We start from the raw sequence: 27,344 nt of genomic DNA on the forward strand, positions 1-27,344 counted from the left end.
TGGCTTCCTAGGAGGCTTTACATTTTTAATTCCTCTCAGAAACTGTCTGAGCAGAGGATGTGAGAAGACAGGAGGATCCAAGTCGTACTCTGCTGAAATAGCTGATGCATGAATCTTGATGGAGGAGTAGGACAGGCCTGTGTGGAAGAGCTCTGCCAAGTATTCCAGAATGTTGGCTATGTTTACCAGTGACACATCATCTCCTTTTTCAGTACTCCAAATGAGATATCTTTTCCATTTTGCTGAGTATTTTTTTCTTGTTGAGGGTCTGCGAGCCTCAAGGATAATGTCTTTAACCCTTTGGGATAAATTTGGGTTAATTGGTCTTATGCAATGTTCCAGGCAGTCAGCTGCAGAGTTTTCAGGTTGGGATGCAGATTGTTGTAATTGTTCTGTGTTAACAGCAAGGGAACAAGGGGAAGTGGCCACATTTGTTCCCGAGACATGCTCCTCAGTAATGGGTACCAATGTTGCCTTGGCCAGTCTGGAGCTATCAGAATGATCCTTGGACGGTCCTCTTTGATCTTCAATAGCACTTTGTGCATCAAAGGAAGTGGTGGAAATGCATACGCTGCCAGGTTTTTCCAACTGAAGGATAGGGAGTCCACCTTCCAAGCAAGTGGGTGGTACGTCCTTGTGCAGAATTTCTTTAGTTGGTGATTGTGTGGGGATGCAAATAAGTCTATTTCTGGGAGTCCCCAATTTTTTGTAATGGTTTTGAAGATGTCCGGATGCAGCATCCATGGTTGTCCTGCTTAAAATGTCTGCTAGGATGTTTTCTTTTCCTGGTACAAAAATTGCTTTCAACTGTATGTTGTAGCTCAGGGCCACATTCCAGAGATCCAGTGCCATCCGGCAGAGGGTACGAGTGTGTGCCTCCCTGTTTGTTGATGTACCACATAACTGTGGTGTTGTCTGTCCTTATCATCAATAGACCTTGCTGAAGGAATGGTCTGAATGCCTGAATTGCCAGTTTTACTGCCAGCATTTCCTTTAGATTTATGTGTAGGTGCAGTTGGTTTTGAGACCATAAGCCTTGTATGCACTTGTCCAGCATGTGTGCCCCCCAACCGAGGTCTGAGGCGTCTGTCGTGATGGTTTGGCTTGGTTGAGCACTGTGAAAGGGCAATCCTGTGTTTGTTTGACAAGCCTGAGCCCACCACAGGAATTCTTGCTTCAGGCATGGAATAATGGGAATCTGGGTTTCCAAGCTGTGCTTGTGTTGAGACCATAAATTCCTTAGGTACCACTGTAGTTTTCTCATATGCAGCCTGGCATGAGGAACCAATATTATGCAGGATGCCATGAATCCCAAGGCTTGCAGAACTTTTCTTGCTGTCAGATGGTTCTGTTTTGTTAAGGCCAAGAAGTAGAGAGGTAGCTGCTCCTGTTTTTCTACTGTTAGGAATGCCATTTGCCTTGATGTGTCCAACTCTGCACCCAAAAGGTTATTCTCTGGGATGGTATCAGTCTTGACTTTTTTAAATTGACTGTGTATCCCAGGGCTTGTAGCAGATAAATGACCCTTTGTAAATCTTCTGCTAGCTTGCTTTCTTTGTCCGCTTGTATCAGGCAGTCGTCCAGGTATGGGTAGATTTGGATTCCCTGAAGCCTGCAATGAGCAATTACTGATGCCAGGCATTTCGTGAACACTCTGGGCGCAGTAGATAAGCCAAAGGGCAATGCTGAGAATTGATAATGCTCTGATCCTGCAAGAAATCTGAGGTATCTTCTGCAGTTTGGTCGTATGGGGACATGCAGGTATGCCTCCTTGAGATCTAGAGTCACCAGCCAAGACTCCTTGCCCAGCATGGGAAGAAGCTGCTGTAAGGTCAGCATTTTGAATTTTGGAACAATAAGGAATGTGTTTAAAGCGGACAAGTCGAGAATAGGTCTCCATTTGCCTTCTTTTCTTGGTACCAGGAAGAGTCTGGAGTAAAATTCCTTCCCTTGCTCCATAGATGGTACCTTTTCTACAGCTCTCATCCTTAATAATTGAGATATTTGTTTTAGTGCTTCTGCCTTTTGATCTGGAGGTAGGTTTGGCATTCCTCTCTTCCCTGGTAGAGTATGGAAGTGAAACCTGTAACCTTGGTCTATTATCTGTAAAATCCACTTGTCTCTTGTGATGTAATGCCAGTTTGTCGTAAATAAGGCTAGCTTCCCGCCTAAGGGTGCTTGTAGTTGTTCCCTGGTAGGCAGTGCCAGAGCCAAGTCATTGTGATTGACCAGTAGTTGTGGTGGTGGCTGTGTCTGTGCCTCGCTGGTTGTTGCCCTGCCACTGATGTCCTCTGTAAGCACCCCTGGATTGGCTTCTGCCTCTTGAACGCCTATTCCTGCCTCTCTGAGTTCTGGAGGAGTCTGGAAAGGACCAATTCTTGGAGGGCCAATTCCTGCTAAACCTCGGTGGTTGGACCTGCAAGAAATCTTTTACTGTTTGGACAGATTTTGCCTTCTCTTCCATCTTCTTCAGTACTTGTTGTGCAGGAGAGCCAAACAAATTGATCTTATCCATAGGAGCATCTAATAGTTTTGATTTGACATGGTCTGGTAAAGCCTGTTCTTTTAGCCATGCATGCCTTCTGATGACTGTGCCAGTCATGGCTGATCTAAAGGAAGCCTCCAGTGCATCATAGCCGCATTTTAGGGAATGGTTACTGACTTGTTGAATGTTATGTACCATTTCCTGCACATATTTTTTGTCTACTGTTTCATCTGAGGACACTTTTTTGGTTAACTGATCTAGTAAAAATTCTTGATACTGCATCATGTGAAATTGACAGTTCAAGGCCCTAGCTGAAAGAGTAGCAGAAGTGTAAACTTTTTTACCCCATCTCTCTAAGGATCTGGATTCCCTTTCAGAGGGGAGGGTTTTTGGCAGAGGTGGCTGCTACAGCCTTAGGTCCTTGGGAGATAGTCTCTGGATCTGCAAGGGGAGCCTTATATAAGTGATAATGTGTGTCCGGGACCCTGTAGTATCTATCGGGCTTAACAGGGGCCGGGGGCAGAGGATCAGGAGCAGTGCAAGCATCATTAAATGCATCATCTACAACAGAAAGAACTGGAGGTATGGCTAAAGGCCTATGTTGTGGTAAATGCAGAAAAGTTCTAAGCCTTTTTCTGGAATCTGAAAAATCCTGGCCCTGCCACTGAAATTGTTCCCTCATAGCATGCAGGGTTTCCCCAAAGGAAAATTCCTCAGGTGGAGAGGCAGAAGGAATGGACTCTTCACCATCAGAGTCTTCATAAGGAGAGTATGGGGCCTCTGGAGGGTCTGTATCAATTGAATCATCAGAGGAAACATCTGAAGACAGTGGCTCAGGGGGCTCTGCTCTAGGCCTCTTCTCTGGAGGCAGATGAGAGGCCCTGCCTGGTTGAGGTTGGGATCCTCATATTAAAGAAATGAGATCCTGTGCTAAACTAAGCATTTGTGAACTAGAGCTAGGCCTGTGAGAGGGGGGCTTTGCAGGCACAGATTTAGTAGTTTTAGCTGCTTTAGCCCTGGCAAAGGCCTTAATGGACATGGCTGCAGGTGGCCTAGCAGCTCCACATGCAGGGGTTGAAATATCCAAGGGAATAGTGTCTGATAATTCCTGAGAAACTGTAACTAAGTGGGATATCAGAAGCCGATTCCACGAGGTTAGAAGAGGCCTCGGCAGGAGGAAGATTTTCGGCTGAAGGAGGAACCGCTTGCTCTGTTTCAGCCGAAACAGAGACACTCGCGGTAGGCTTAACCAAAACCGCGGGCCGCGAGTGTCGGTCCTTTTCCTTGCGTTTTTTAGAAATTTGCGAAGTCGGAGGATCCGACGGCATAATATAAGCAAAATCGGAGCCGAAAAACTCCTCAGCAAACTCCGACCGACGTCTAAGCGTCCGCCGGTTAAAAGAAGCACAGGCTAGACAAGCTGCGACATCGTGGTCTGGGCCTAGACAAGGTAAGCAGTAAGAGTGGAAATCTTTATGAGGTATTTGTTTCCCACAAGTTAAACAGTTATTCACTTTTTCTGACATCGGCTGAGGCAAGAAAGAGTCCCCAACGGGGTACTTAGCTTTTTAGAAGTCTTCGAAGTAGTTTTCGGTAGTAGTAATCTCTGGTTCTGACCGACCGGCACTTGTGAACAGCTTCTGCTTCGGGCGCCACGTGGCAAAAAAGACTGAGGAAAATGGCGTTGGCTGATGCCTTTATACCCGAATAACTGCAGCTATGATGTCGGCTGAAGTGCGACACCAGCCGAGGCCAGACCCAGACTTTGGAATCCGGCCAACCGAAGGACTGCCTGATGACAGGACAACCCATTTGTAAGGACTGCAGATGCATCCTTGAAGGACATCAGGAGGATCAGTGTTGTATCTAGCTGAAATAGCAGATGCATGTATCTTTATGGAAGAATATGAGAGGCCGTTCTTTAACATATCTGCCAAATATTCCAAGATGAGTGGGATGTTCAACAATGATGCATCATGTCCCTTGCTGGTATTCCAATTGCCGAATCTTTTCCACTTTGCTAAGTAAACCTTTCTGGTGGATGGTCTTCGAGCCTCTGTTAGTATCCGCTGAACTTCCTTGGAGAGAGATAAGCTGAAGTTATTTATGGGATCTCCCAGGCTGTTAGCTGCAGTGTCTGAAGATTTGGATGCAGTGTTTCGAAATTGTGTTGAGTCAATAGTAGAGGCCACTGAGGGAGGGCCCGTCTCCTGGTGTGACATATGCTCCGTAGTAGAGGGTACCAGTGTTGTCTTGGCCAATCCAGAGCTATTATGATTCCCTTGGGCTTCTCTGTTTTGATCTTTAGTAATACTGAGGTCATCAGTGGCAGAGGTGGGAATGCATAGATTGCTAGGCAGTTCCAGTTGAATGAGAGGGCATCTACTTTCCAATCTTTTGGATGGTATTGTGCAAAATTGTGCAAAATTTTGGTAGAAGATGGTTGAGGTGAGAGGCAAATAGGTCCACTTCTGGCTTGCCCCACGTCGAAGTAAGTTGTCTGAAGGCCTTCGGATGTAACCTCCACTAGTGTGGATCTGTGAAATTCCTGCTTAGGCTGTCCCCAACACATTGTCTTTTCCTGGAACAAACTGGGATTGTAACTGGATGTTTAGGCTCAGTGATTTCTCCCAAAGCTGCATTGTCAGTCTGCAAAGGGGATAAGAGTGGGTGCCCCCCTGCTTGTTTATGTACCACATTACAGTGGTGTTGTCTGTCCATATCATTAAATGGCCTTGCTGGAGTTGGTGTTGAAAAGCCTCGATGGCATGCATCACTGCCAGCATTTCCTTTTGGTTTATATGCAGATGTGTTTCCTTTTGAGACCATTGTCCTTGTATACACCTGCCTTCCATGTGCGCCCCCCCCCCTCCAAGGTCTGAGGCGTCTGTAGTCATGGTCTGTGTTATCTGTGGTTTTTTGAATGACATACCTGTGTTTTCCTGGCTCACCGAGGCCCACCATAAAAATTTCTTTTGTAGGCATGGAATGAGTGGTATGATTGTCTCCAAGTTGTTGCTGTGTTGAGACCAAATGCTTTTTAGGTACCATTGAAGCTTTCTCATGTGTAGTTTTGCTAATGGAACCAGTAGAATGCAGGATGCCATGTAACCCAGGGCCTGTAGGAATCTCCTTGCAGTCATCTGGGTGAGTTTTGCTAAACCTTTGAAGTAATGAGTTAACTTCTCTTGCTTGTCTTCTGTCAGGTAAGCCATCTGAGAGGCTGTGTCTAGTTTGGCTCCTAAGAAGATTATTTGCTGGGATGGCTGCAGTCTTGACTTTTGGAAGTTGACTGTGTATCCCAGAGCTTGAAGTAATCGTATGACATAATCCAGGTTTTTTGTCAACATCAATTTGTCGTCCACTTGTATGAGGCAGTCGTCCAGGTACGGGTAAATTTGTATTCCCTGGAGCCTGCAATGAGCAATCACTGAAGCCAGGCATTTTGTAAATACTCTGGGTGCAGTAGATAAGCCAAATGGCAATGCTGAGAATTGATAATGCTCTGGCCCTGCAAGAAATCTGAGGTATCTTCTGCAGCTGTGTCTGACAGGGACATGCAGGTATGCCTCCTTGAGGTCCAGAGTAATCAGCCACGACTCCTTGCCCAGCATGGGAAGGAGTTGCTGTAGAGTCAGCATTTTGAACTTTGGTACTATGAGAAAGGTGTTTAATGCGGACAAGTCCAGTATTGGTCTCCATTGAGATTCTTTTCTTGGAACAAGGAACAGTCTTGAGTAAAACCCCTGGTCTTGTTCTTGTTGTGGAACTCTTTCTATTGCTTTCATTCGAGTCAGCAGAGTGATTTGCTTGACAGCCTCTGCCCTCGAATTTTGTGGTAGGTTTGGCATGCCTTGTTTTCTTGGTAAGGTATGGAAATGAAACCTGTACCCTCTGTCTATAATGTCCAAAATCCATTTGTCCTTTGTCAGTCTGTGCCAGTTTTCTGCAAACAGAGATAATTTCCCGCCCAAGGGAGCTTCTAGTTGTTCCCTGGTAGGCGGTAGTAGAGGAAAGTCATTGAGTTTGTGGTTGTTGGGCAGGTGAAACCCCTGCATCACTTCCTTGGTTTCCTGGCTGCCATTGTCGTCCCTGTAAGGGCCTCTGTATTGGCCTCTTCCTCGGCCACGTCTGTTCTTACCCCTTTGAAACTTTTCTGGATTAGGAAAGGACCAGTTTTTGAAGGCCAATTCCTACTGAACCTGGGGGGTTGAACCTGGAGGAAATCTTTCACAGTCTGAACTGATTTTGCTTTTTCTTCGATGGTCTTTAACACATCCTTAGCATTTGCACCAAAAAGCTTGTTCTTTTCCAAAGGTGCATCCAGAAGCTTTGCTTTTACAAGATCTGGTAGAGGTTGATCTTTTAACCAAGCATGTCTACGAATCACTGCCCCTGTCATAGCTGCCCTACATGAAGCTTCCAGTGCATCATATCCACACTGCAGGAAGTGATTGCTTACTTGCTGAGAGTTATGTACAGCTTCCTGCAAAGTCTTCCGGTCTAATGGATCAGGAGAAGCTAAAGTTTTTTGTAAATCTTCTAAGAGATAATCCTGATATTGTAACATATGAAAAAGGCAATTTAAAGCTCTCATAGATAAGGTAGTGGATGTGTAAACCTTTTTACCCCATCTCTCTAATGACCTTGCTTCCCTATTGGAGGGCAAAGGGTTTTCTGAGGTGGAGGCTGAAACTCCTTTAGGCCCCTGTGAAATAGTTTCCAAATCAGCAGAATGGGCACTGAATAAATGGGAATGAGTTTCTGGGACCCTGTAATACCTGTCTGGCTTGGCTGGGGCAGGAGGAAGAGAATCAGGGGTAGCACTAGAGTCAGAATACAAATCATCCAGAACATCAAGTACAGGAGGAATAGCTAAGGGCCTGTGCTGAGGCTTCTTAAGGAAAGTCCTAAGGTGTTTCCTAGAATCAGAATATTCCTGTCCTTGCCACTTGAAATGTTCCCTCATGGTGTGCAGAACTTCCCCAAAAGAAATATCCTCAGGAGCGGAGGCCGAAGGGATGGAATCTTCTGCATCCGAGTCCTCATAGGTCTGAAAGAACTCTTCCTGGCTATCAGAGTGGACAGAGCCCTCAGAGTCTTCATCTGAAGGAGAAGGGTCAGAGGGTTCAACCCGGGGCCTTTTATCAGGAGGAGGCTGGGAAGCTTTCTCAGGATGGGCCTGTGAACCTCTAATCATGGAAATTAAATCAGCAGCCATGGACATGATTTGTGTCTCCGGAGTCGGCTGCGGTAAAGATTTAGAAGTAATATGCTTAGTTTTGCTGGCTGCCTTAGCCCTAGTGTAGGCCTTAATAGACATGGCCATAGGAGGCCTGGCAGCTCCACGTGCCGGAGTGACTGTCTACAGCAATGGTCTCGGGCATTTCCTCGGTTTCGGTATCCGGAGGAAAATCTATAACTGGCGTCGGAGTAATGTCTGGAATCGGAGTCGTCGGTAATGCGGTGTCTTCGGTTCGGAGTGGTGGAGAGACCGTCTCAGAGGGAACCGGAGCACTCGTGCTAGGTTTTGGCGTGGAGTCTGTGGTAGATGCGGGCCGAGGATGTCGGTCCCGGTCTTTTCGCTTTTTAGGAGTTTGCGATGTCGGAAGATCCGACGGCATGGTGTAAGCAAATTTATCGCCGAAAAAATCTTCAGCGAACTCCGCCCGGCGCCTGAGAGTGCGCTTGTTGAAGCGAGCACAGGCTACACAGGCCGAGACGTCGTGGTCTGGGCCCAGGCAAGGGAGGCAGTAAGAGTGGAAATCCTGATGAGGTATTTGTTTACCACAAAAAAGACAATTGTTAACTTTTTCAGTAATTTCTGACATCGGCTGAGGCAAGAAAAGGTCCCCAACGGGGTACTTAGCTTTTTTGAAGACTTCGGTATCGTAGAAAACAGGAGCTGACCGACCGGCACTTGCGAACCGCTTCTGCTTCGGGCACCGCGCGGCAACAAAGACTGAAGAAAATGGCGTCGGCTGATGCTTATATACTCCAGCCGCTCTGACGTCGGAGAGAAATGCGACATCAGCCGACGTCGGACCCAGACTTTGGAATCCGGCCGACCGAGGGCTGCCTGAGGCAGGACAACCCACATGTTATGACTGCAGCTGCATTCTTGAAGGACATCCTCCCAAAACCAGGGACAGCCCAAAACATTAGAATGGATACTCCTTCTGAGTCTGAATCAGAAAACCGAGAACAAAATACTGCATCTGTCCCTTCATGTTCCAGTCCAGATTCATAATCTTGAATTTCTTCAGGAAAAGAGGTAACCCTTCTTTTACTAGAAAACACTTTATGAGGAGGATCAACAGCCTGAATTAACTTCTGAGCCAGACCCAGAAAATTACACCTAAGGAAATTTGAGGAAGAGAAGATACAGGTTTAGTTTTCTGTTTGACAGGAAAAAAAATGGGGCTAACGTATTAAGGACAGCAGCAGCTTCCCCAGTGATGGGCACATCATTTCGACCAAACAGGGAAATTCCCTCTCCTGAGAAGAATGGCCCTCCAAGGCCCAGTGAGGGGACACCAACAGCCACAGAAGATGCGGCTAACCTCCAGCCTATAGTGGCTGCAGGGGCTACAACAGAGCTATCCAGGGTAAATGTTGAGTGGTCTGAGGAACAAGCTATGGTCACAGCAGAGTCATCCATGAGGCTAAGGCAAATTGCTTAACATTTTCTTATTGGGGGCTAGGAGGATAACAAACTATGGACCGTGGTCAAGCCAAAAATGGTGCCTCTTTCCCAAGGAAAACCAGCAACAAAAGCCGGTAAAAAATTTAAAAAGTCTTTTAAAAGTCCCTTTTTTCCACACAACACACAGTAAAAATGACTTCAAAACAATATGTCAGTCCCAAAAAGTAAAACAATTTCTCCATAGAAAAACATTTTCATTTACTTTAAACAAAGTTTAAACTGACAGGAAAAAGTGTGCTCTTGCGTAAAAGTACAGTTACGTCTTCATAGTCCCAGTCTGTTAAAACACTGACTGCTAGCTTAAAAATAACTTTCCTAATCAAGAAAGTACAACAAACAAATTTTTAATTCCCCAAAGGGAACTTACTAGCCCAGAAAAGGAACACAAGCTGACTGCCGTTCCTTGAAAGGCCATAGAGCAGCACTCTCTTCAAGGGCAGGAAAGCACTTAAGGGGTTGGAGCTCAAACCTATCTTTTATTCAGCTCAGCAAACTTTTTTTTTTGTATGTGGAAGGTGCTACAAAGATTTTGAAGCTGGCCAGCTGTTATATCCTTGACAGAATACAACTCCATATACCTAAAGCTACTGCAGCATTTACCAATATGAACAATTTTCTTATCTGAAGATTCAAAAGGAAAGGAAAAACTGGCAATAGGTTCCTTATGAAAAACAGGAGACTTAAAATATCTCTCACTAAGCACATGATCCCTTGAAAATATTGTGCCTTATGTACACTGGGCCCAGCTTCCACATTCCTCTCCTGGGCAAGTGAGGGTCCTTCACTTGTCCTTTCCTCTGACACAAAGCTCACAAAAAAAAAAAAAGCGTCTCTCCTTTGCCCATAATAGGCACCCCTACAGCCGCAGAGGACATGGCTAGCCTCATCATGGATGGCTTAAAAGGCTACAACAAAAGGACTGGGGATGGGTGGGCTGTGAAATAACTGGCCACAGTAGCATCACCCACCAGTGACTTAACTAAATTCAGAGTTTGTCCGACTTCCAAAAGACTCCTTAAATTTATTTTTTGCATACAGTGGAAGGTGCAACTGTCGAGACTGAAGGCTGTTCCATTACTAAGAAAGGGAGAGATGCAGGTAGCAGAACCTGTGTGAGATATTAAAAGTGAATATAAGAGAACAAGTGGCTCTGAGGTAAGTAAATCACTGACAGCTGCCCTCAAGTACATCATCATCTCAAACACAGTGAAGATTAAAACCTGACATTTTTAGTCAAACACAGCATAAACTTCCATCAAATACGTAAAAACAGTCCGAAGCCCTTTGTTTCATCGCAAAAGTTAATTTTCTGACAGAAAAAAACATGTCTACCTCATGAAACAGGGAATAAAAAATGAATCTTCCAAAGAGGGACTGATCTACCTAGTTCTTGAAGGTTCACTACACGACTAACAGATTCACAGGGCCTGACAAAAAAGTACCCACTAAGGCAGCAAAAAAATCTCTGAAGCTTTTTGTGCTCCTTTTTTTTTTTTTTTTTTTTTTTTAAACTAAAGCTCAGTGTGAGCTCCTGGCAGCTGGAGGGCAACAAAAGCACCCAAATCTCTGAAAAGCTGTCAGGAAGACCCATACAACTTAAGGCTACTGCAGTGGTGACCTACATACCAAAGTATCTCGGTTCCTTTATATAGGAGACTGTTTGAGAAACAATACCTTTCTCAGAAATACTGAAAGTGATTCTTTTACTCAGTATTCAGAAAACCTCCTCTGTGATGATTCTCCTCTGCAAGACTAAACAAATTTTCTCCTCTCTTCATTCACCATCATCTGTGTAGAAGACTAGAAATAGTAAAAACAGTTTCAAGTGGAAGACTTGTGTTAAAAAATCCAGATACTGCCTATAATAAAGCATCAAAATATATAAGAGACTGACGTTCTCTAAAGAAAGAAAGTAAATAAGCATCAAAACAGCTGAAAATGCCCATGTTAATGCAGGATGTGATGGACTTTAAGCAGGGAGAGCTGAAGAAGGCTCTAATAAGTATGGATATACACGAGTGACTCACATTCGTACAGAGTAGTACAGAATGCTAACATGGGCTTAAACAGGGAATACAGGACTGCTAGTGAAGCGCGAACATTTAGATTATATCATCCTACATTCATCTCGAAGTTACTCCTATAGGGGACGCATACTAAAGATAATCTCCTTAAATGGGGTCCATATTAGATCACCGAATGCTTAAAAAAGTGAACAGTGATTAAATTGATCCTATGTAAGCGAAAGCTTATAATTTCGAACTGTCAGAACAGCAATTTTTTCTCCAAGGGGGAAAAAAAATCGCTGTTACAACAAAAAATTAAATAAAACACTTTAATCATTAAGTGGGGGGCTTCATCCTCCACACCACCCAATGTGGGGGGCTGTGCCCCCCACACCCCCCCAACTTAAATATACCAACTCAGAGACCACACTACAGTGCCAAAAACAGCAAAGTAATGAAGCGGCCAAGCTAATTCTTTCCCAGGGAAAGAATTTGCTTAAAAGCCGCTTCTATATTTTGCTGTTTCATGCTTTTGAGTTTGACCAAGACGCATTTGAAAGAATGCGTCTTCGGTCTTCTAATAGGGAACCCCTTAAATGTGCTGCATTCTGGAATACTCTAATTCATGCATTACAAACTGCACTTCAAACTTTTACTTCTGCTACTTACGAATATACTATCTTGACTCCTCCTTTCAGACCACCTTCAAATGTTCCTTTCCCTCTACCACCAGCCAGTACTTGAGCCTTCACTACAAGGTCAGTTGCACCTGTAAAATAAATGCAGAAACAATAAGTACACCGTTATTATAACATATATGTTCAAAGCAGTTGCAAATTTTCCCACATTGTAATATATTCCTCTCAGATTCATGTTAATCGTAACAAAAAAGTAAATTATGTATTACGCATACTGACGCAAAATGAATATAAAATGCATTTTGTATCACTGCCCCTTTCCCACTACATATATGTAACACTTTACTTTCTCTCTCTCTCTATATATATATATATATATATATATATATATATATATATATATATATATTTATAGGTAGATATAGACATCCATTTAGATGACCATATTCCGTCAACATTTGTTTAAGTGATTGCATTTGGTAGACTACAGACAATGGACAGGTGTGCAAGACTGACGATTCCTGGGTTAGGGAATACACCCTTTCCCTGGGGATTGTGAAATCACAAAATTAGTATACATAATTACCAACAGATGTGGAGGATGTACTTTTTATTAATTATTTATTTTTAAGTAATATTTGCATGTGCTGAGAAGCAACCTCTGCACATGCAACACTAGGAAGTTTAAGTTTCTGGCTTTGACCTAGAGTGGCTTACCTTCGGTATGTCGACATTCCTGTTAGTCAACCAAATGAAGGTAAAACGTGTGTGTATTTTATTTCATACGTATATGCATGATGTGCATGTATTATATAGGTTATATGCAAACAAAATACAAAAATCACTCAGCTAAACTAGTCCCAATAGTTTAATGCAAAACAAGAAACATTAAGTGCTTTCTTCTGATGCAGTGGTAGACTTCAGACTAAAATAATGTTATACATCAAAAGTTAAGTATATACATTCCATCTTATGATCAACAACCAACCTTGCTGTTACTAAAGTTGAATATAAAATACCCTATTAAAACATTAAAAAATATATCAAACCAGTTCCCTTTTCTGTACCGACATACTATTAAGTAAGATCAATACAGAGACCTTTACCTGCTGCTAAAGTTATTTGCCATACTAATTCATTACACAAATGTCTCCAGTTATCTCCTCTCTCATCCCGGGGGAACGTTCACCAATACTGAAAACATACATTTATTGAAAGTAGCAAAACTATTAGAATGTTTAACAAGGGCATTAGTCACATTCCTCTTTTTTTAAAACTGTATACATATGTTGACAAATTCTTTCCACTTTTTAGTCTTGCCCACAGAGAATGTTGAGCAGGACAAAAAGTAGTTATAAATTACGGCATGTGTACTGCAATCATAATGCCTTAATATCTGAAGCATCCTCCTCCACCATAACAAAGTTGCAAACATTTATGTATTTACACAACTTACATACTCTACATTTAAAAGACCTTTAAACTAATTTGATTATAATTGCTTGCATTTTTCTCCGATCTTGATTTACATTTTGGTTACTAATGCAAACAAACTTTGGTCTAACTCGCACTCTGTCAACGATCCCCTCTGTATGATGGAAAATGTTACAATACGTATTAAAAATATGAGTTGTACATGCACTTTCAATAGAAAAAGATAAAAACATAGCTTGTTGAAATTCACCTTTTAATTTTGAGTTTACTAAGACTGGTTTCAATAAAATAGGTGAAAATGTAGTGGGCTTTTTTTTTTTTTGCAACATTTCTGCTAAAATGTCATCTATTATAGATGTCAGACAACCCCTTTCCACTACACAATCAAATTAGTCATCATTAGATGCCAATAAGAAAGCCTAGCAAATTGGGCCTTTACTATGTTTCTTTTCATCAATGGTGGGTCATTGCTTATGTAAAGAACAGATATGAATTACTACAAGTAACTTTCCAAAATACAAGATTCAAACCTGTGTCTTGGTTAATAATAATTTGGATTTTACAATCATCATCTACAGAATACTCATAGTTAAATCTAAAATAGCTAGTGGTACTCTCCAGATATTGAAAAAAATAAAGTTAAAGATTCAGCACCACCATCCCAGGCAATAACTCAATCATCCAAATAACCTGCAGAAGAAGACACAGATTTAAAATATTCATTCTTAAAAACAATTCTTTCCGAATGACAAAGAACCACGTTAGCAGCCACTGCTCCCACACCTACATCTGATTGTGCTTAAAATACTTGCAGTCAAACATAAAATTCTTAGCGATAACGATTTCTATACATTCACATAAAATATCAATCTGATCTGATTTCATCAACTTTGTATTCAATAAAATGGATCTGCTGTTTATGAGGCAGAGAGACAAGACACCATTACTGTGTTCTGAAGGCTCATTGGAGTGAGAGTCTAATCCAAACCCATGCACAAATACATCATTTGTACTAACATTTAATAGAGTAAAATGCCCCTTTTGACATGTACCTCACAAAGCACATGCAGCAGCTGGAAAGACCACAGAGGTTCCTCGCCAGGAGAATCCAGGGCCTCAAACATCTACCCTACACAGACAGGCTAAAGGCCCTGTCCCTCTACTCATTCTCCTACAAACTACTCAGAGGTGACCTATGACTGGCATACAAAGCAATCTGAGACCCCGCCTTGATGGGACTGCTGCATATCCGCAAGTCAAGCTTCACTTGAGTAACCTGCACAAGTGACCTCAACCTGGTCCATGACATCAATAGGACTTGTTGACAGAACAGATTTGTGTCCCAGAGACTCCCCCTTTTGTGGAACAGACTTCCTCTCCACGTCAAGCAGAGTACCTCATTAACCCTTTTTAAGCAGAGTACCTCATTAACCCTTTTTAAGCATAACTTGGATAACTGGATGGGGAACAGAAAATACACTCCTGGGATTCCACCTGTATCCCTGCTGGACAGTGGAAAAGGGTGCTGACTTGTTGGAACATGGGCTAAATTCTTGGCTAGGCTTGTAAGGGCCTCAGGGCCAAAAGCCTACTAACTTCCTATGATCTGAACCAGGTTATCCCAGTTTCTTGTGGATTTACAGTAAAAAGTTTATTAAATGTCAGCAGTCACCAAGACAGAAGATCTAGAAAATTGCTAGTATGTTAAGCATTCTAACAAGCATCATAAAGATCATGAAATATGATTATTTGTGTAAAAAATATACATATATATGGATCCCTATCATATGATAGAAACCTCATTTGACTGAAACCATAAGACTGAAATTTCAAAAAATTTCAAAAGACTGAAAAGTCACTTGACTGAAACCCATAATACTCAATTTCAACATACTAAATTTTAAACTGGACCATATAAAACCAGACAAGGTAGGAGGCTACGCCCCCACACTCAAAGTACAGTTGTGTACACTTACCATAAATGTAGATGTTAGAGTGTATTCACTGTTGCAGTCATCACATTCGGGTTATCTGTCTGCAGGTAGCCCTCAGCCGGCCTGAATACCAGAGTCTTGGATTCCTGCATCGAATGCTGTCTCTTCTTCCATGACGTCAGGTCGTCAGGGATATAAAATATGCAGCAGACGCCATTACATCAGTTTTTCTTGCCCCAGATGTCAGGTGCCCCTACAATGGGAAGCAATTATATGTTATGGTACACCTCCATCTAAAAGCAAATACACTAAACAAGAAGGAAAGGTAGAGCCAAAAGAAGTCAGGGAGCTAGAGGGAGGGTAACCAGAAAGTACAGCGGTGTACCTACCATAAATGCAGATGTTCAAGTGTATTCACTGTTGCAGTCATTACACTTGGGTTATCCTGCTGGCAGGTGACCCATAGTCAGCTCGAGTTCCAAAGTCTTGGTCCGGCATCGGTTGCTGTCGCATCTTCCCTGACATCAGTGCACCAGGGGTATAAAAGTTGCAACCAACACCATTTTCTTCAGTTTTTCTTGCCCCAGATGTCAGGTGCCCCCAGATAGGAAGACTGAAAAGATAAAATATGCCAAACAATCATGCATATAATACTATAAACATTTCCTTCATCTACAAGCAAATACACCACATAGGTTGTATAGAATTGAGAAATACAAAATAGTCCCAGCAAAGAGGGGGATGGTGGGTAGGTAACCTGGACTGCAACAGTGAATACACTCTAACATCTACATTTATGGTATGTACACAACGGTACTACATTCATCGTGTTTCACTGTTGCAGTCATTACACTTGGGTAGAATCCCAAAGCTGAGGTTGGGTGGCTGGGTCTCGATTGGATTTTGCAAGGCTAACCAGCCTTGCAGAACAGTAGTGGCAAAGCCTGCTCTGGATTTAGAGTAGAGAGGTAGGTGATAGTGCTTGGTAAAGAAGTGTGCACTGAGCTCCAGGTTGCAGCTTCTAAAATATGTCTTTGGTTGGTACCCCTCTGAGGAAAGCTGCTGAAGTGGCTGCTGCTCTGGTAGAATGCGGCCTAATGCCCTTGGGCAGAGATTTGCCATGCTGTGCATAACAGAAGCGGATGCAGTGTCCTATCCGTTTGGAGATTGTCTGCTTTGTAACAGGCTTTCCTTGTGATCCTGCAGCATATGCTACAAACAGTTGCTCAGTTTTTCTGAAAGCTTTTGTTTTGTCCAAGTAGAATCGTAGCTGCCTGTGTATATCCAAAGCGTGCAGAAGTCTTTCCCCTTTATTCTGGGGATTTGGGTAGAAAGAAGGCAAATGAATGGTTTGATTTAAGGCCACACTGGAAACTTTTGGCATGAATGTTGGATTTGTCCTGAGAGAAATCCTGTCCTGATGAAAGACTAGGAAAGGTTCCACAGCCATCAATGCCTGTAACTCTGAGACTCTTCTTGCTGAAGTTATTGCTAGGAGCAGAGCAGTTTTCCATGACAAGTATTTTAGATCAGCTGTGCTGGCTGGTTCAAATGGAGGCAGTGTTAGTTTTTCTAAAACAAAATTGAGGTCCCAAGTAGGTACTGGTGCTCTCCTAGGGGGGTCTTATATTCTTTGCCCCTCTGAGGTACTGTCATAGTAGAGGATGTGAGAAAAAAGGAGGATCCGTATTGTAATGAGCTGAAATGGCAGAGGCATGGATTTTAATAGATGAAAAAGACAGGCCTTTGTCCAACGTCTCAGTCAGGTATTGCAAACTCTGAGGTATATTAGGGACCAGTGGGGCAAGCCCTTGTGCCTGGTTCCAAGCACAGAATATCTTCCATTTTTCTGCATAAGATTTCCTAGTGCTGGACCTCCTGACATCCAAAATTACATCCATAACAGCTTTAGCGAGAGGTGCAGTCTGAGTGGCTACATTATCTGCCATGCTGCCAGGTTTAAGGTTCTGAGTTGACTGTGCAGAATCTGATTGTTTTGCTGTGTCAGAAGATGAGGGATTTGAGGTAGTGGCCAAGGTGGTCCTTGGGACAAAGTCTTAGGATTGGGTACCAGTGCTGGCATGGCCAGTCTGGTGCAATCAGGATCATTTTTGGCCTCTCGTGTCGGACTTTTAGAAGCACCTTGGTGAGAAGAGGCATCGGAGGGAAGGCATAGACTGTCAGGTTTTTTCCAGCTGAATGATAGAGCATCCACTTTCCATGCTTGAGAGTGATAAGTCCTTGTGCAACATTTCTGTATTTGACCATTGTAAGGGGAGGCAAAAAGATCTATGTCTGGCGTCCCCAATTCCCTTGTTATGTTGAACACTTGCGGATTTAGCCTCCATTCGTGAGGATCTATGAGATTTCTGCTTAGTTTGTCTGCCAGTGTATTTTTTTGTTCCTGGCAGGAATTGTGCTTGCAGATGTACCTGGTAGGTCAGTGCTGTATTCCACAAAGTCATGGCTGGTCTGCATAGGGGGTAGGAATGTGTGCCCCCTTGCTTGTTTATGTACCACATAACTATGGTATTGTCCGTCTTTATTAATAGTTGTCCTGAATGTAATAGATCCTTAAAGGCTGTCAGGGCATTCTGTACAGCTAGCATCTCTTTTTCATTGATGTGAAGATGCATTTGTTCCTTGGGCCACGTGCCCTGAATACATTTTCCTGCCATATGTGCTCCCCAGGCATAATCCGATGCATCTGTTGTTATTGTCTGCCTGGCTGTAGGTAAGGTGAAAGGCTGTCTCTTGTTGTGGTGACAGGCCTGGGACCACCATCGAAACTCCTGTTGTAGGCAGGGAATCAAGGTTATGACAATGCTGAGTCCAAACACTTTTTAGATGCCATTGTAGTTTCCTCATATGCAGTTTTGCATATGGAATTAGTAGAATGCAGGATGCCATGAAACCCAGGGCCTGCAGAATCTTTCTTGCAGGGAGCTGGGTCTTTGTTGCAATCATTTGAAAGTAATGAGTCAGTTGACTTTTGTCTGGCGTGAGATAAGCCATCTGGGCAGTTGTATTTAAGCTTGCACCCAAGAATATTATCTCTTGACAGGGCACTAATTTTGATTTCTTTTCGTTTACTGTGTACCCTAGGCAAATTAGCAATCTTTTTACAAACACCAGGTGCTTTAGAAGAATGTCCTTGCTCTCTGCTTGAATAAGACAGTTGTCCAAGTAGGGATATATTTGAATTCCTTTTTGTCTGCAAATTGCAATTACTGAAGCCAGGCATTTTGTGAAGATAAGCCAAAGGGCAGTGCAGAGAATTGGTAATGCATTGAGCCTGCTATAAATCTGAGGTATAAATCTGAGGTATCTTCTGCACGATTGTCTGATTGGGACGTGTAGGTATGCCTCCTCGAGATCCAAACTAACTAGCCAAGCCTCCTTGCTCAGCATGGGCAGAAGTTGTTGAAGTGTTAACATTTTGAATTTTGGAACATTCAGGAAGGTATTTAGTATCGACAGGTCCAGTATTGGTCTCCAGGCTTTGTCTTTTCTGGGTACTAAGAAAAGTCTTGAGTAAAATCCTTGTCTCTGTTCTTCTTGTGGAACTTTTTGAATAGCTCCCATATCCATAAGAGCAGCAGTCTGTTTTTGTGCCTCTGCCCATTGGTTTTGTGGCAGGTTTGGCATACCTTTTGGTTTTAGAAGCATGTGGAAGTGGAACCTGTACCGCTGAAAAACTATATTCAGCACCCATTGGTCTTGGGTGACCATGTGCCAATTGTTTGAGAAAAGTGCTAGCTTTCCCCCTAGGGGTGCTGTCAACTGGCAAGAGCTTGGCATTTGCAGAGGGAAGTCATTGTGACCGTTTCCTATAAGGTTGTGATTTGTCTTCTCCTCCTTTGGGGGCTAAAGCACCCCATTGTTTAGGCCTATAGGAGCCTTGGGGCTGAGATCTGCCTCTTGGGTGTCTGTATCTGCCTCTTTGTGGCCTGTCTGACACTGGAACGGACCAATTTTTTGAAGGCCAATTTCTGCTAAATCTAGGTTGTTGAACCTGTAAGAAATCTTTCACCGTTTGCATTGACCTTGCTTTATCCTCCATTTTCTTTAACACCTCTACTGCCTTAACACCAAAGTATCATGCTGTAGTGGAGCATCCAATAATTTTACTTTAACACGGTCAGGTAAACTTTGTTCTTTCAACCAAGCATGTCTTCGAATAACTGAGCCTGTAAATGCGGCTCTACAAGAAGCCTCTAATGAATCAAAACCACATTGCAGAGTATGCTTTCCCACCTGTTCAACCGCATGCAATAAATCCTGCATTTCTTTACTGTCAGGACCTTCTATATTTGTAATCATTTTCTGCTTTAACAATGACATGAGATACTGTTGATATTTAAGCATGTGAAACTGACAGTTTAAAGCTCTTACAGCTAAAGTAGCAGAAGTGTAAACTTTTTTCCCCCATCTGTCCAGAGATCTGGAATCCCCATCTGAGGGGGCAGGATTTTTGGCAGTGGAAGCCTTAACCCCTTTAGGACTCTGAGCAATTGTTTCTGGGTCTGCAGCAGGGCTTTTGTAAAGAAATTTATGAGAGTCAGGGACCCTGTAGTACCTGTCTGGCTTTACTGGTGCAGGGGGTAAAAAATCTGGAGACAGACTGGACTCAGAAAAAACATCATCTACAATATCAAGCACAGGAGGGATAGCCAGGGGCCTGTGATGATGTAATAAAAGGAAATATCCGAGTCTTTTCTTGGATTCTGAGTAATCCTGGCTCTCCCAATGGAAATGCTCTCTCATGGTGTGCAGGGTTTCCCCAAAAGAATCCTCTTCAGGCGGTGAGGCTGAAGGAATGGACTCTTCAGCATCAGAATCCTCATAAGGAGGGAGAGAATAGCCCTGATCAGAATAAGAATCAGAGGAAATGAAAACCTGATCAGAGAAATCATAATCAGTGTCTTGCCTAGGCCTTTTGTCAGGAGGGGGGATGGGAGCCCCTGATTAAAGTAATAAGGTCTTCAGCCATTTGAAGCATCTGTTTCTTTGGCATGGATGACTGTTCTGGAGAATGCTGCACTTGTTTCCTTGTCTTTAGTGGTGGTTTGGACTTTGCCTTTGCTACTGTAGTAGCCTTAATTGTAACCTGTGAAGGTCTGAAAACACCCTCAGAAGCCGGTGCCTGCTCAGCGGCTCCAGACCCATCTGAGGGTATAGTTTCCGTAGGCCCAATACCTTGAGTTTCCACAGGCCTCAGTGTCTCCACGTGGCTGTCGGTTACGGCCTGTGGCTCTGAGGTAGCGGGTGTCAGGGGCTGCGAAAGCACCTCACGGAGAACCGGTGAACCGGCGACTGGCCTAGAAGAGGCTTCGTCGTCGGTTTTGGACCTCGGATGCCTGTCTTTTGCTTTGTCTTTGCGTTTCTTATGCATTCCGGTCATTGGTTGTTCCGACGGCATTATATAATTAAATCATCGTCCAAAACAATGTAAGGCAAAATCAAACTGGCGTTTAATAGTGCGTTTATTGAATCTAGCACAAAACCGACAATTAGTAACGTCGTGGTCAGGGCCTAGGCAAGGAATGCAGTAAGAGTGAAAGTCCTTATGAGGTATTTGCTTCCCACAAGAAATACAATTATTAACTTTTACTGACATTGGTCTGGAGCAAGAAAAAGTTTCCCCAACAGGGTACTTAGCTTTACTGAAGACTTCGGTTCTGAAATTCAACTTTGAAAATTTCAGGAGTCAGCCGACCGGCACTTGCGAACTGCTTTTGCTTCGGGCACCGCACAGCAAGAAAGACTGAAGAAAATGGCATTGGTTGCAACTTATATACCCCTGGCACACTGACATCAGGGAAGATGCAACAGCAACCAATGCTGGACCAAGACTTTGGAACTAGGGCCGACTATGGGTTGCCTGCCAGCAGGATAACCCAAGTGTAATGACTGCAACAGTGAACATACTCAAACATCTACATTTATGGCAAGTGTATACAACTGTACCATGTTCTTTGTGTTTCACTGTTGCAGTCCTCACATTTGGGTCGATTCCCAAAGCTAAGGAAGTGAGGCTAGAGAGCATTAGGGCCAGCTATTAAGCCCTGCAAGACTGCAATGGCAAAACCAGCCCTGAATTTAGATAAAATAGTCATGTGGTAATGTTTAGTGAAGATATGTACAGAGCTCCAGGTAGCAGCTTCTAGGATGTGCCTAGTAGGGACTCCTCTGAGAAAGGCTGTAGAGGTAGATGCAGCCCTGGTGGAATGTGATCTTATCCCCTGTGGGGTAGGTTTTCCATGGTGCTTATAGCAGAAATGAATGCAATGGGCTATCCATTTAGAAATGGTTTGCTTTGAAATGGCCTTCCCCTCCTCCCCTGCAGCAAATCCAACTAGCAGCTGTTCAGATTTTCTAAGAGGCTTAGTCCTGTCCAAATAGAATCTAACTTGTCTGTGCACATCCAAAGATTTCAGTATTCGTTTCTCCTTTGTTTTGTGGATTCGGGAAAAGGGTAGGCAAATGAATGGACGAATTTAGGGCCACACTAGACACCACCTTGGGCATAAAGGAAGGCTTGGTCCTGAAAGAAACCCTGTCTGCATGGAAGATCATGAAGGGCTCCACTGCCATGAGGGCCTGTAATTCAGACACACTTCTTGCTGAAGTGATGGCTAGAAGGAAGGCTGTTTTCCAAGAAAGGAATTTCAACTCTGCAGTTGCAGCTGGCTCAAATGGAGGAAGAGTGAGCTTTTCAAATACAAAATTAAGGTCACAGGCTGGAGTAGGGGCTCTCCTGGGGGGGGGGGTCTTAAATTCTTGGCCCCTCTGAGGAATTGCTTTAGCAGGCGGTGAGAGAAGAGGGGTGGTTTAGTATTATGTATTGAAATGGCAGAGGCATGAATTTTAATTGATGAGAAGGATAGGCCCTTGTGGAGCATTTCTGTTAAGTACTGAAGTATATGAGGTAAGCTGGGCCCCGTTGTGCCCATCCCCCGAGTCTGGCTCCAGGAACAGCATCTCTCCCACTTTTCAGCACAAGATTTTCAAGTACTAGGCCTCCATGCCTCCAGAATGACATCTAGCATCGGATTACTGAGGGATGCTATTGGAGAGCTCAAGGAATTAGCCAGGCTGCAAAGGAATCTGGCCCGCCTGCTGAGACAGCAGGGAAGGGGTCTGAGGCAGGTGCCATGGTTCCAGCAGTGTCATACTGCGCAAGAGGGGGTACCAGTACTGGTGTGGCCAGTCTGGTGCAATCAGTATTGTCCTTGGATTATCCTGTCTGATCTTTAGCAGAACCTTTGAGAGGAGAGGCAGAGGGGGGAAAGACATAAACAGAGAGGCTTTCCCAGGTAAAGGACAGGACATCCATTTTCCAAGCTTGACTGTGGGAAGTCCTTGTGCAGAATTTGTCCAACTGGTAGTTCTGAGGGGAGGCAAACAGGTCCTTCTCTGGAGTCCCATATTTGTTCCTCAAGAGTATGAATATCTTTGGTTCCAGTTTCCATTCGTGTGAGTCCATGAGATTTCTGCTTAGGTAGTCTGCCAGAGAATTTAGCTTGCCTGGCAGGAATTGAGCCTGTAGGTACACTTGGTAGCTCAAGGCTGTGTTCCACAGAGCCATGGCTAGTCTGCAGAGAGGGTACGAGTGGGTTCCCCCTGGCAGGAATTGAGCCTGTAGGTACACTTGGTAGCTCAAGGCTGTGTTCCACAGAGCCATGGCTAGGTCTGCAGAGAGGGTACGAGTGGGTTCCCCCTTGCTTGTTTACTTACCACATAACTGAGGTGTTGTCTATATTTACCAATAATTGTCCTGGAAGAATGTGGTCTTTGAAGGCTGTCAGGGAATTCTATACAGCTAACATTTCTTTCCGGTTGATATGCAGGTGTATCTGTCGCAGGTTCCATTTGCCCTAAAAGCACTGCCCTGCCAAGTGAGCCCCCCATGCATAGTCTGATGCATCTGTTAGGGTTTGGGTGGCAGGGGGTAGAGTGAAAGGGAGCCCCTTGTTGTGGTGGCAGACCTCTGAGAACCAAAGGAATTCTGTCTTTATACAAGGAATGATAGAATCATGGATTCCAGGTCCTGAAAATGTTGACACCATAGGCTTTAGTTTCTTCATGTGCAGACTTGCATATGGAATTAGTAAAATGCAAGAGGCCATGAACCCCAGGGCTTAAAGAATTTTCCTTGAAGATAGCTGGGTCTTTTTGGCCAGTAGTTTGAAGTAGGTTGTCAAATAAACTTGTTTGGAGTGAGGAAAGCCATCTGGGAAGTTGTGTTCAAGCTTGCTCCTAGAAATACAATCTGTTGGCAGGGTACTAGATGGGATTTATTTTCGGTTATGTGTACCCCAGTAAGGTTAGAAGTTTCTTTACGAATGCCAGATGTTTTAACAGCAAGTCCTGGCTTTCTGCCTGAATCAGACAATCGTCCAAGTATGGGTATATCTGAATATTTCTCTGCCTGCTAAATGCAATGGCTGGAGCTAGACACTTTGTGAATACCTTGGGCGCAGTAGATAAGCCAAAGGGAAGTGCAGAGAACTGATGGTGCATGGAGCCTGCCCTGAAGTGTAGGTATTTCCTGCAAGATTCCCTTATTGGAATGTGCAGGTAAGCTTCCTTTAAGTCTAAGGTTACCAACCAGGCATCTTTGCCTAGCATAGCAAGCAGCTGTTGAAGTGTTACCATTTTGAATTTTGGGATTACCAAAAAGGTGTTTAAAATAGAGGGGTCCATGATAGGATGCCAGGAGCTGTCTTTTCTGGGTACCAGCAAAAGTCTTGAATAAAAACCATTGTCCCTTTTCTTCTGCTGGGTCAGGCTGAATAGCCCTGATACTTAGAAAAGAGAGAACCTGCTGTAGAACCTCTGCCCACTGATTTGGGGATAGGTCTGGCCAACCATTTGGGGTTGGTAGGGTGTGGAAGTGGAATCTGTATCCTTGGGAAACTATATTCAAAACCAATTTGTCCTGGGTAATGCGTTCCTAGTTTTTTGCATGCAGGACAAGCTTTCCTCCAAAGGGAGAAGGTAGTTGAGCAGGGCGTGGAAGGATTAAGGTTAAGTCATTGTGCCATTTTTCCGTAGGGGGGTGTCTTACTACTCCCTGCTTTGGAAGTGAGAGTCCCCCCCCTCTGCTTAGGCCTGTGTGTAGGCTGAGACTGTAACCTAGATGGTCTGCTGTTCCTGGGTTTGGACTGAAAAGGCCTGGAAAAGGCTGGAAAGGAACAGTTTGCACTGATTTAGCTTTTTCCTCCATCTTTTTTGAGGACTTTTTCTGCTTTGTTGCCAAACAGGTGGTCTTGGTTTAAGGGAGCATCCAGTAATTTAGCTTTAGCATGATCTGGCAAGTTTTGCTCCTTAAGCCAAGCATGCCTTCTAAGTACAGACCCAGTGACAGCAGCCCTGCAAGATGTTTCTAAAGAGTCAAAACCACATTGCAAAGTATGTTTATCAACTTGTTCTGCAGCATGCATTAAATCCTGTAATTCTTTGTGTTCAGCACAGTCAGGAATCAACATCACTTTCTGTTTAAGCAGTCGCATAATATGCTGCTGGTACTTTAACATATGAAACTGGCAATTTAAAGCCCTAATGGCCAAAGTAGCAGAATTATATACCTTCTAACACAATCTGTCCAAGGCCCTAGAATCTATATCAGAAGGGGTAGGGCTTTTGGCAGCAGTAGCCTTAATGCCCTTTGGTCCTTGAAAAATGGTCTGTGTCCGCAGTAGGATTCTTGAAGAGGAAAGTACAGTTGTGTACACTTACCATAAATGTAGATGTTAAGAGTGCATTCACTGTTGCAGTCATTACACATATGGGTAATCTGCTGGCAGGTTGCCCTCAGTCGGCCTGATGAACAAAGTCTTGGGTCCTGCGTCGGTTGCTGTCCCTTCTTCCATGATGTCAGGTCATCAGGGGTATATAAAACATGCAGCCGATGCCATTACATCAGTTTTTCTTGGCCCAGATACCAGGTGCCCCCCAAATGGGGAGCCAAACATTTAAATAATTAAATACACAAAAATATATATATCCAAACTAAAGCAAATACACCAAAAAGGTTTTTAAGCATAGTAAAGGAAAGTATAAGTATAGAAAAGAAAAAACAGGGGGTTGGAGGGAGGGTAACCAGGACTGCAACAGTGAATACACTCCAACATCTACATTTATGGTAAGTGTACACAACTGTACTATGTTCTTCAGGTTTCACTGTTGCAGTCATTACATTTGGGTAGATTCCCAAAGCTATGGTTGGGAGAATGGATTTGTACAGCAGTAGGACCAGCTATGGATTTATACAGCATTAGGTCCAGCTAAAAGTCCCTGCAGGACAGTAGTGACAAAGCCAGCTCTGGATTTAGAGAAGAGAGGTAAATGGTAATGTTTGGTGAACGTATGAACTGAGCTCCAGGTAGCAGCTTCTAGAATGTCTCTGGTAGAACACCTCTGAGAAAGGCTGTAGAAGTAGATGCAACCCTAGTGGAATTAGATCTGATCCCCTGGGGGATAGTTTTACCATGGTGCATATAGCAGAAACTAATACAGTGGCTTATCCATTTGGAAATAGTCTGCTTTGAAATAGCCTTTCCCTCTGTCCCTGCAGCAAATGCCACCAGCAGTTGATCAGATTTTCTTAGAGATTTTGTTCTGTTTAAGTAAAATCTAAGCTGTCCATGTACATCCAATGAATGCAGAAGCTGCTTCCCCTTGTTCTGTGGTTTGGAAAAGAAAGTTGGCAAATGAATGGTATGAGTAAGAGCCACACTGGATACCACCTTAGGCATAAAGGATGGATTTGTGTTTGCATGAAAAATAATGAAAGGCTCCACTGCCATAAGAGCCTGTAATTCAGAAATTCTTCTAGCTGAAGACACTGCTAAAAGGAAATCTGTTTTCCAAGAGAGGAATTTTAAGTCTGCAGTAGCAGCTGGCTCGAAAGGAGGAAGAGTAAGTTTTTCCAATACAAAGTTGAGGTTCCAGGCAGGGGTTGGAGCTCTCCTGGGTTGGTCTTAAGTTTTTGGCCCCTCTGAGATACTGCTTTAGCAGAGGATGAGAGAAGAGGGGACGGTCTGTGTTATAATGAGCTGAAATAGCTGAGGCATGGATTTTTATGGAAGAAAAGGACAGGTCCTTGTGAAGCACCTCAGTTAAGTATTGTAAAATCTGAGGAATATAGGGCACTGCCGTGCTTATCCCTTGTGACTGATTCCAGGCACAAAATCTTTTCCATTTGTCAGCATAAGATTTTCTAGTACTAGGCCTTCTTGCCTCCAAAATGACATCCATCACAGGTTTGCTGAGGGATGCTAAGGGTGAATTTAGATGATTAGCCACACTGCAAGATTCAAAGTTTGGAGCGGAGTGTGCAGAATTTGGTTGTTCTGCTGAGACAGTAAGTAAGGTGTCTGAGGCAGGTGCCATGGTGGAAAGTGTGACATTGCGCAGGAGTGGGTACCAGTGGTGGCGAGGCCAGTCTGGAGCAATCAAAATCATTTTTGGTTTGTCCCGTTTGACTTTTAGGAGAACTTTGGAGAGCAGAGGCAGAGGGGGAAAAGCATAGACATAAGCTGACAGAACATCCACTTCCCAGGCTTTTTTGTGATGAATTCTTGTGCAGAATTTGTCCAACTGATAGATCTTTTTGCCTCACCCTAGAACTATGTCTGGACTCCCCGATATGCGTGTCAACATGTTGAAAATCCGTGGTTCCAGTTTCCATTCGTGTGGGTCCAGGAGATTTCTGCTTAGTTCGTCTGCCAGAGTATTCAGCTTTCCTGGCAGGAATTGAGCTTGTAGCTGTATTTGATATGTCAAGGCAGTGTTCCACAATGCCATGGCTAGTCTGCAAAGGGGGTAGGAGTGTGTACCCCCCCTTGCCTATGTACCACCTAACTGTGGTGTTGTCTGTCTTCATCATTAATTGTCCTGGATGAAGGTAGTCCTTGAAGGTGGTCAGTGCATTCTGTACAGCTAACATCTCTTTTTGATGGATATGAAGGTGCATTTTATTTGGGCTCCATTTGCCCTGAATGCACTTCTTTGCCAGATGAGCCCCCCAAGCATAGTCTGATGCTTCTGTAGTAGAGTTTGGGCGACGGGGGTGGAGTGAATGGCAGTTCCTTGCTTTGGTGGCAGGCCTCTGCCCACCATAGGAACTCTAGT

At 43.7% G+C, this 27,344-nt stretch overlaps 1 protein-coding gene across 1 annotated transcript in view; it reads right to left on the reverse strand.

Annotated features, from left to right (window-relative positions):
• SUCLA2 (succinate-CoA ligase ADP-forming subunit beta) overlaps positions 1-27,344 on the reverse strand; it is a 730,522-nt gene that overhangs the window by 537,691 nt on the left and 165,487 nt on the right. The window contains exon 3 of the mRNA XM_044071591.1: positions 11,867-11,966. Within this exon, the coding sequence (XP_043927526.1) occupies positions 11,867-11,966 (100 nt within the window). The remainder of the gene's footprint in view (positions 1-11,866; positions 11,967-27,344) is intronic.

The sequence above is a fragment of the Protopterus annectens genome, chromosome 5.part0 (genome assembly GCF_019279795.1).
Source record: "Protopterus annectens isolate FY-2018-M chromosome 5.part0, PAN1.0, whole genome shotgun sequence".
NCBI classification, from domain to species: Eukaryota; Metazoa; Chordata; order Ceratodontiformes; family Protopteridae; genus Protopterus; species Protopterus annectens.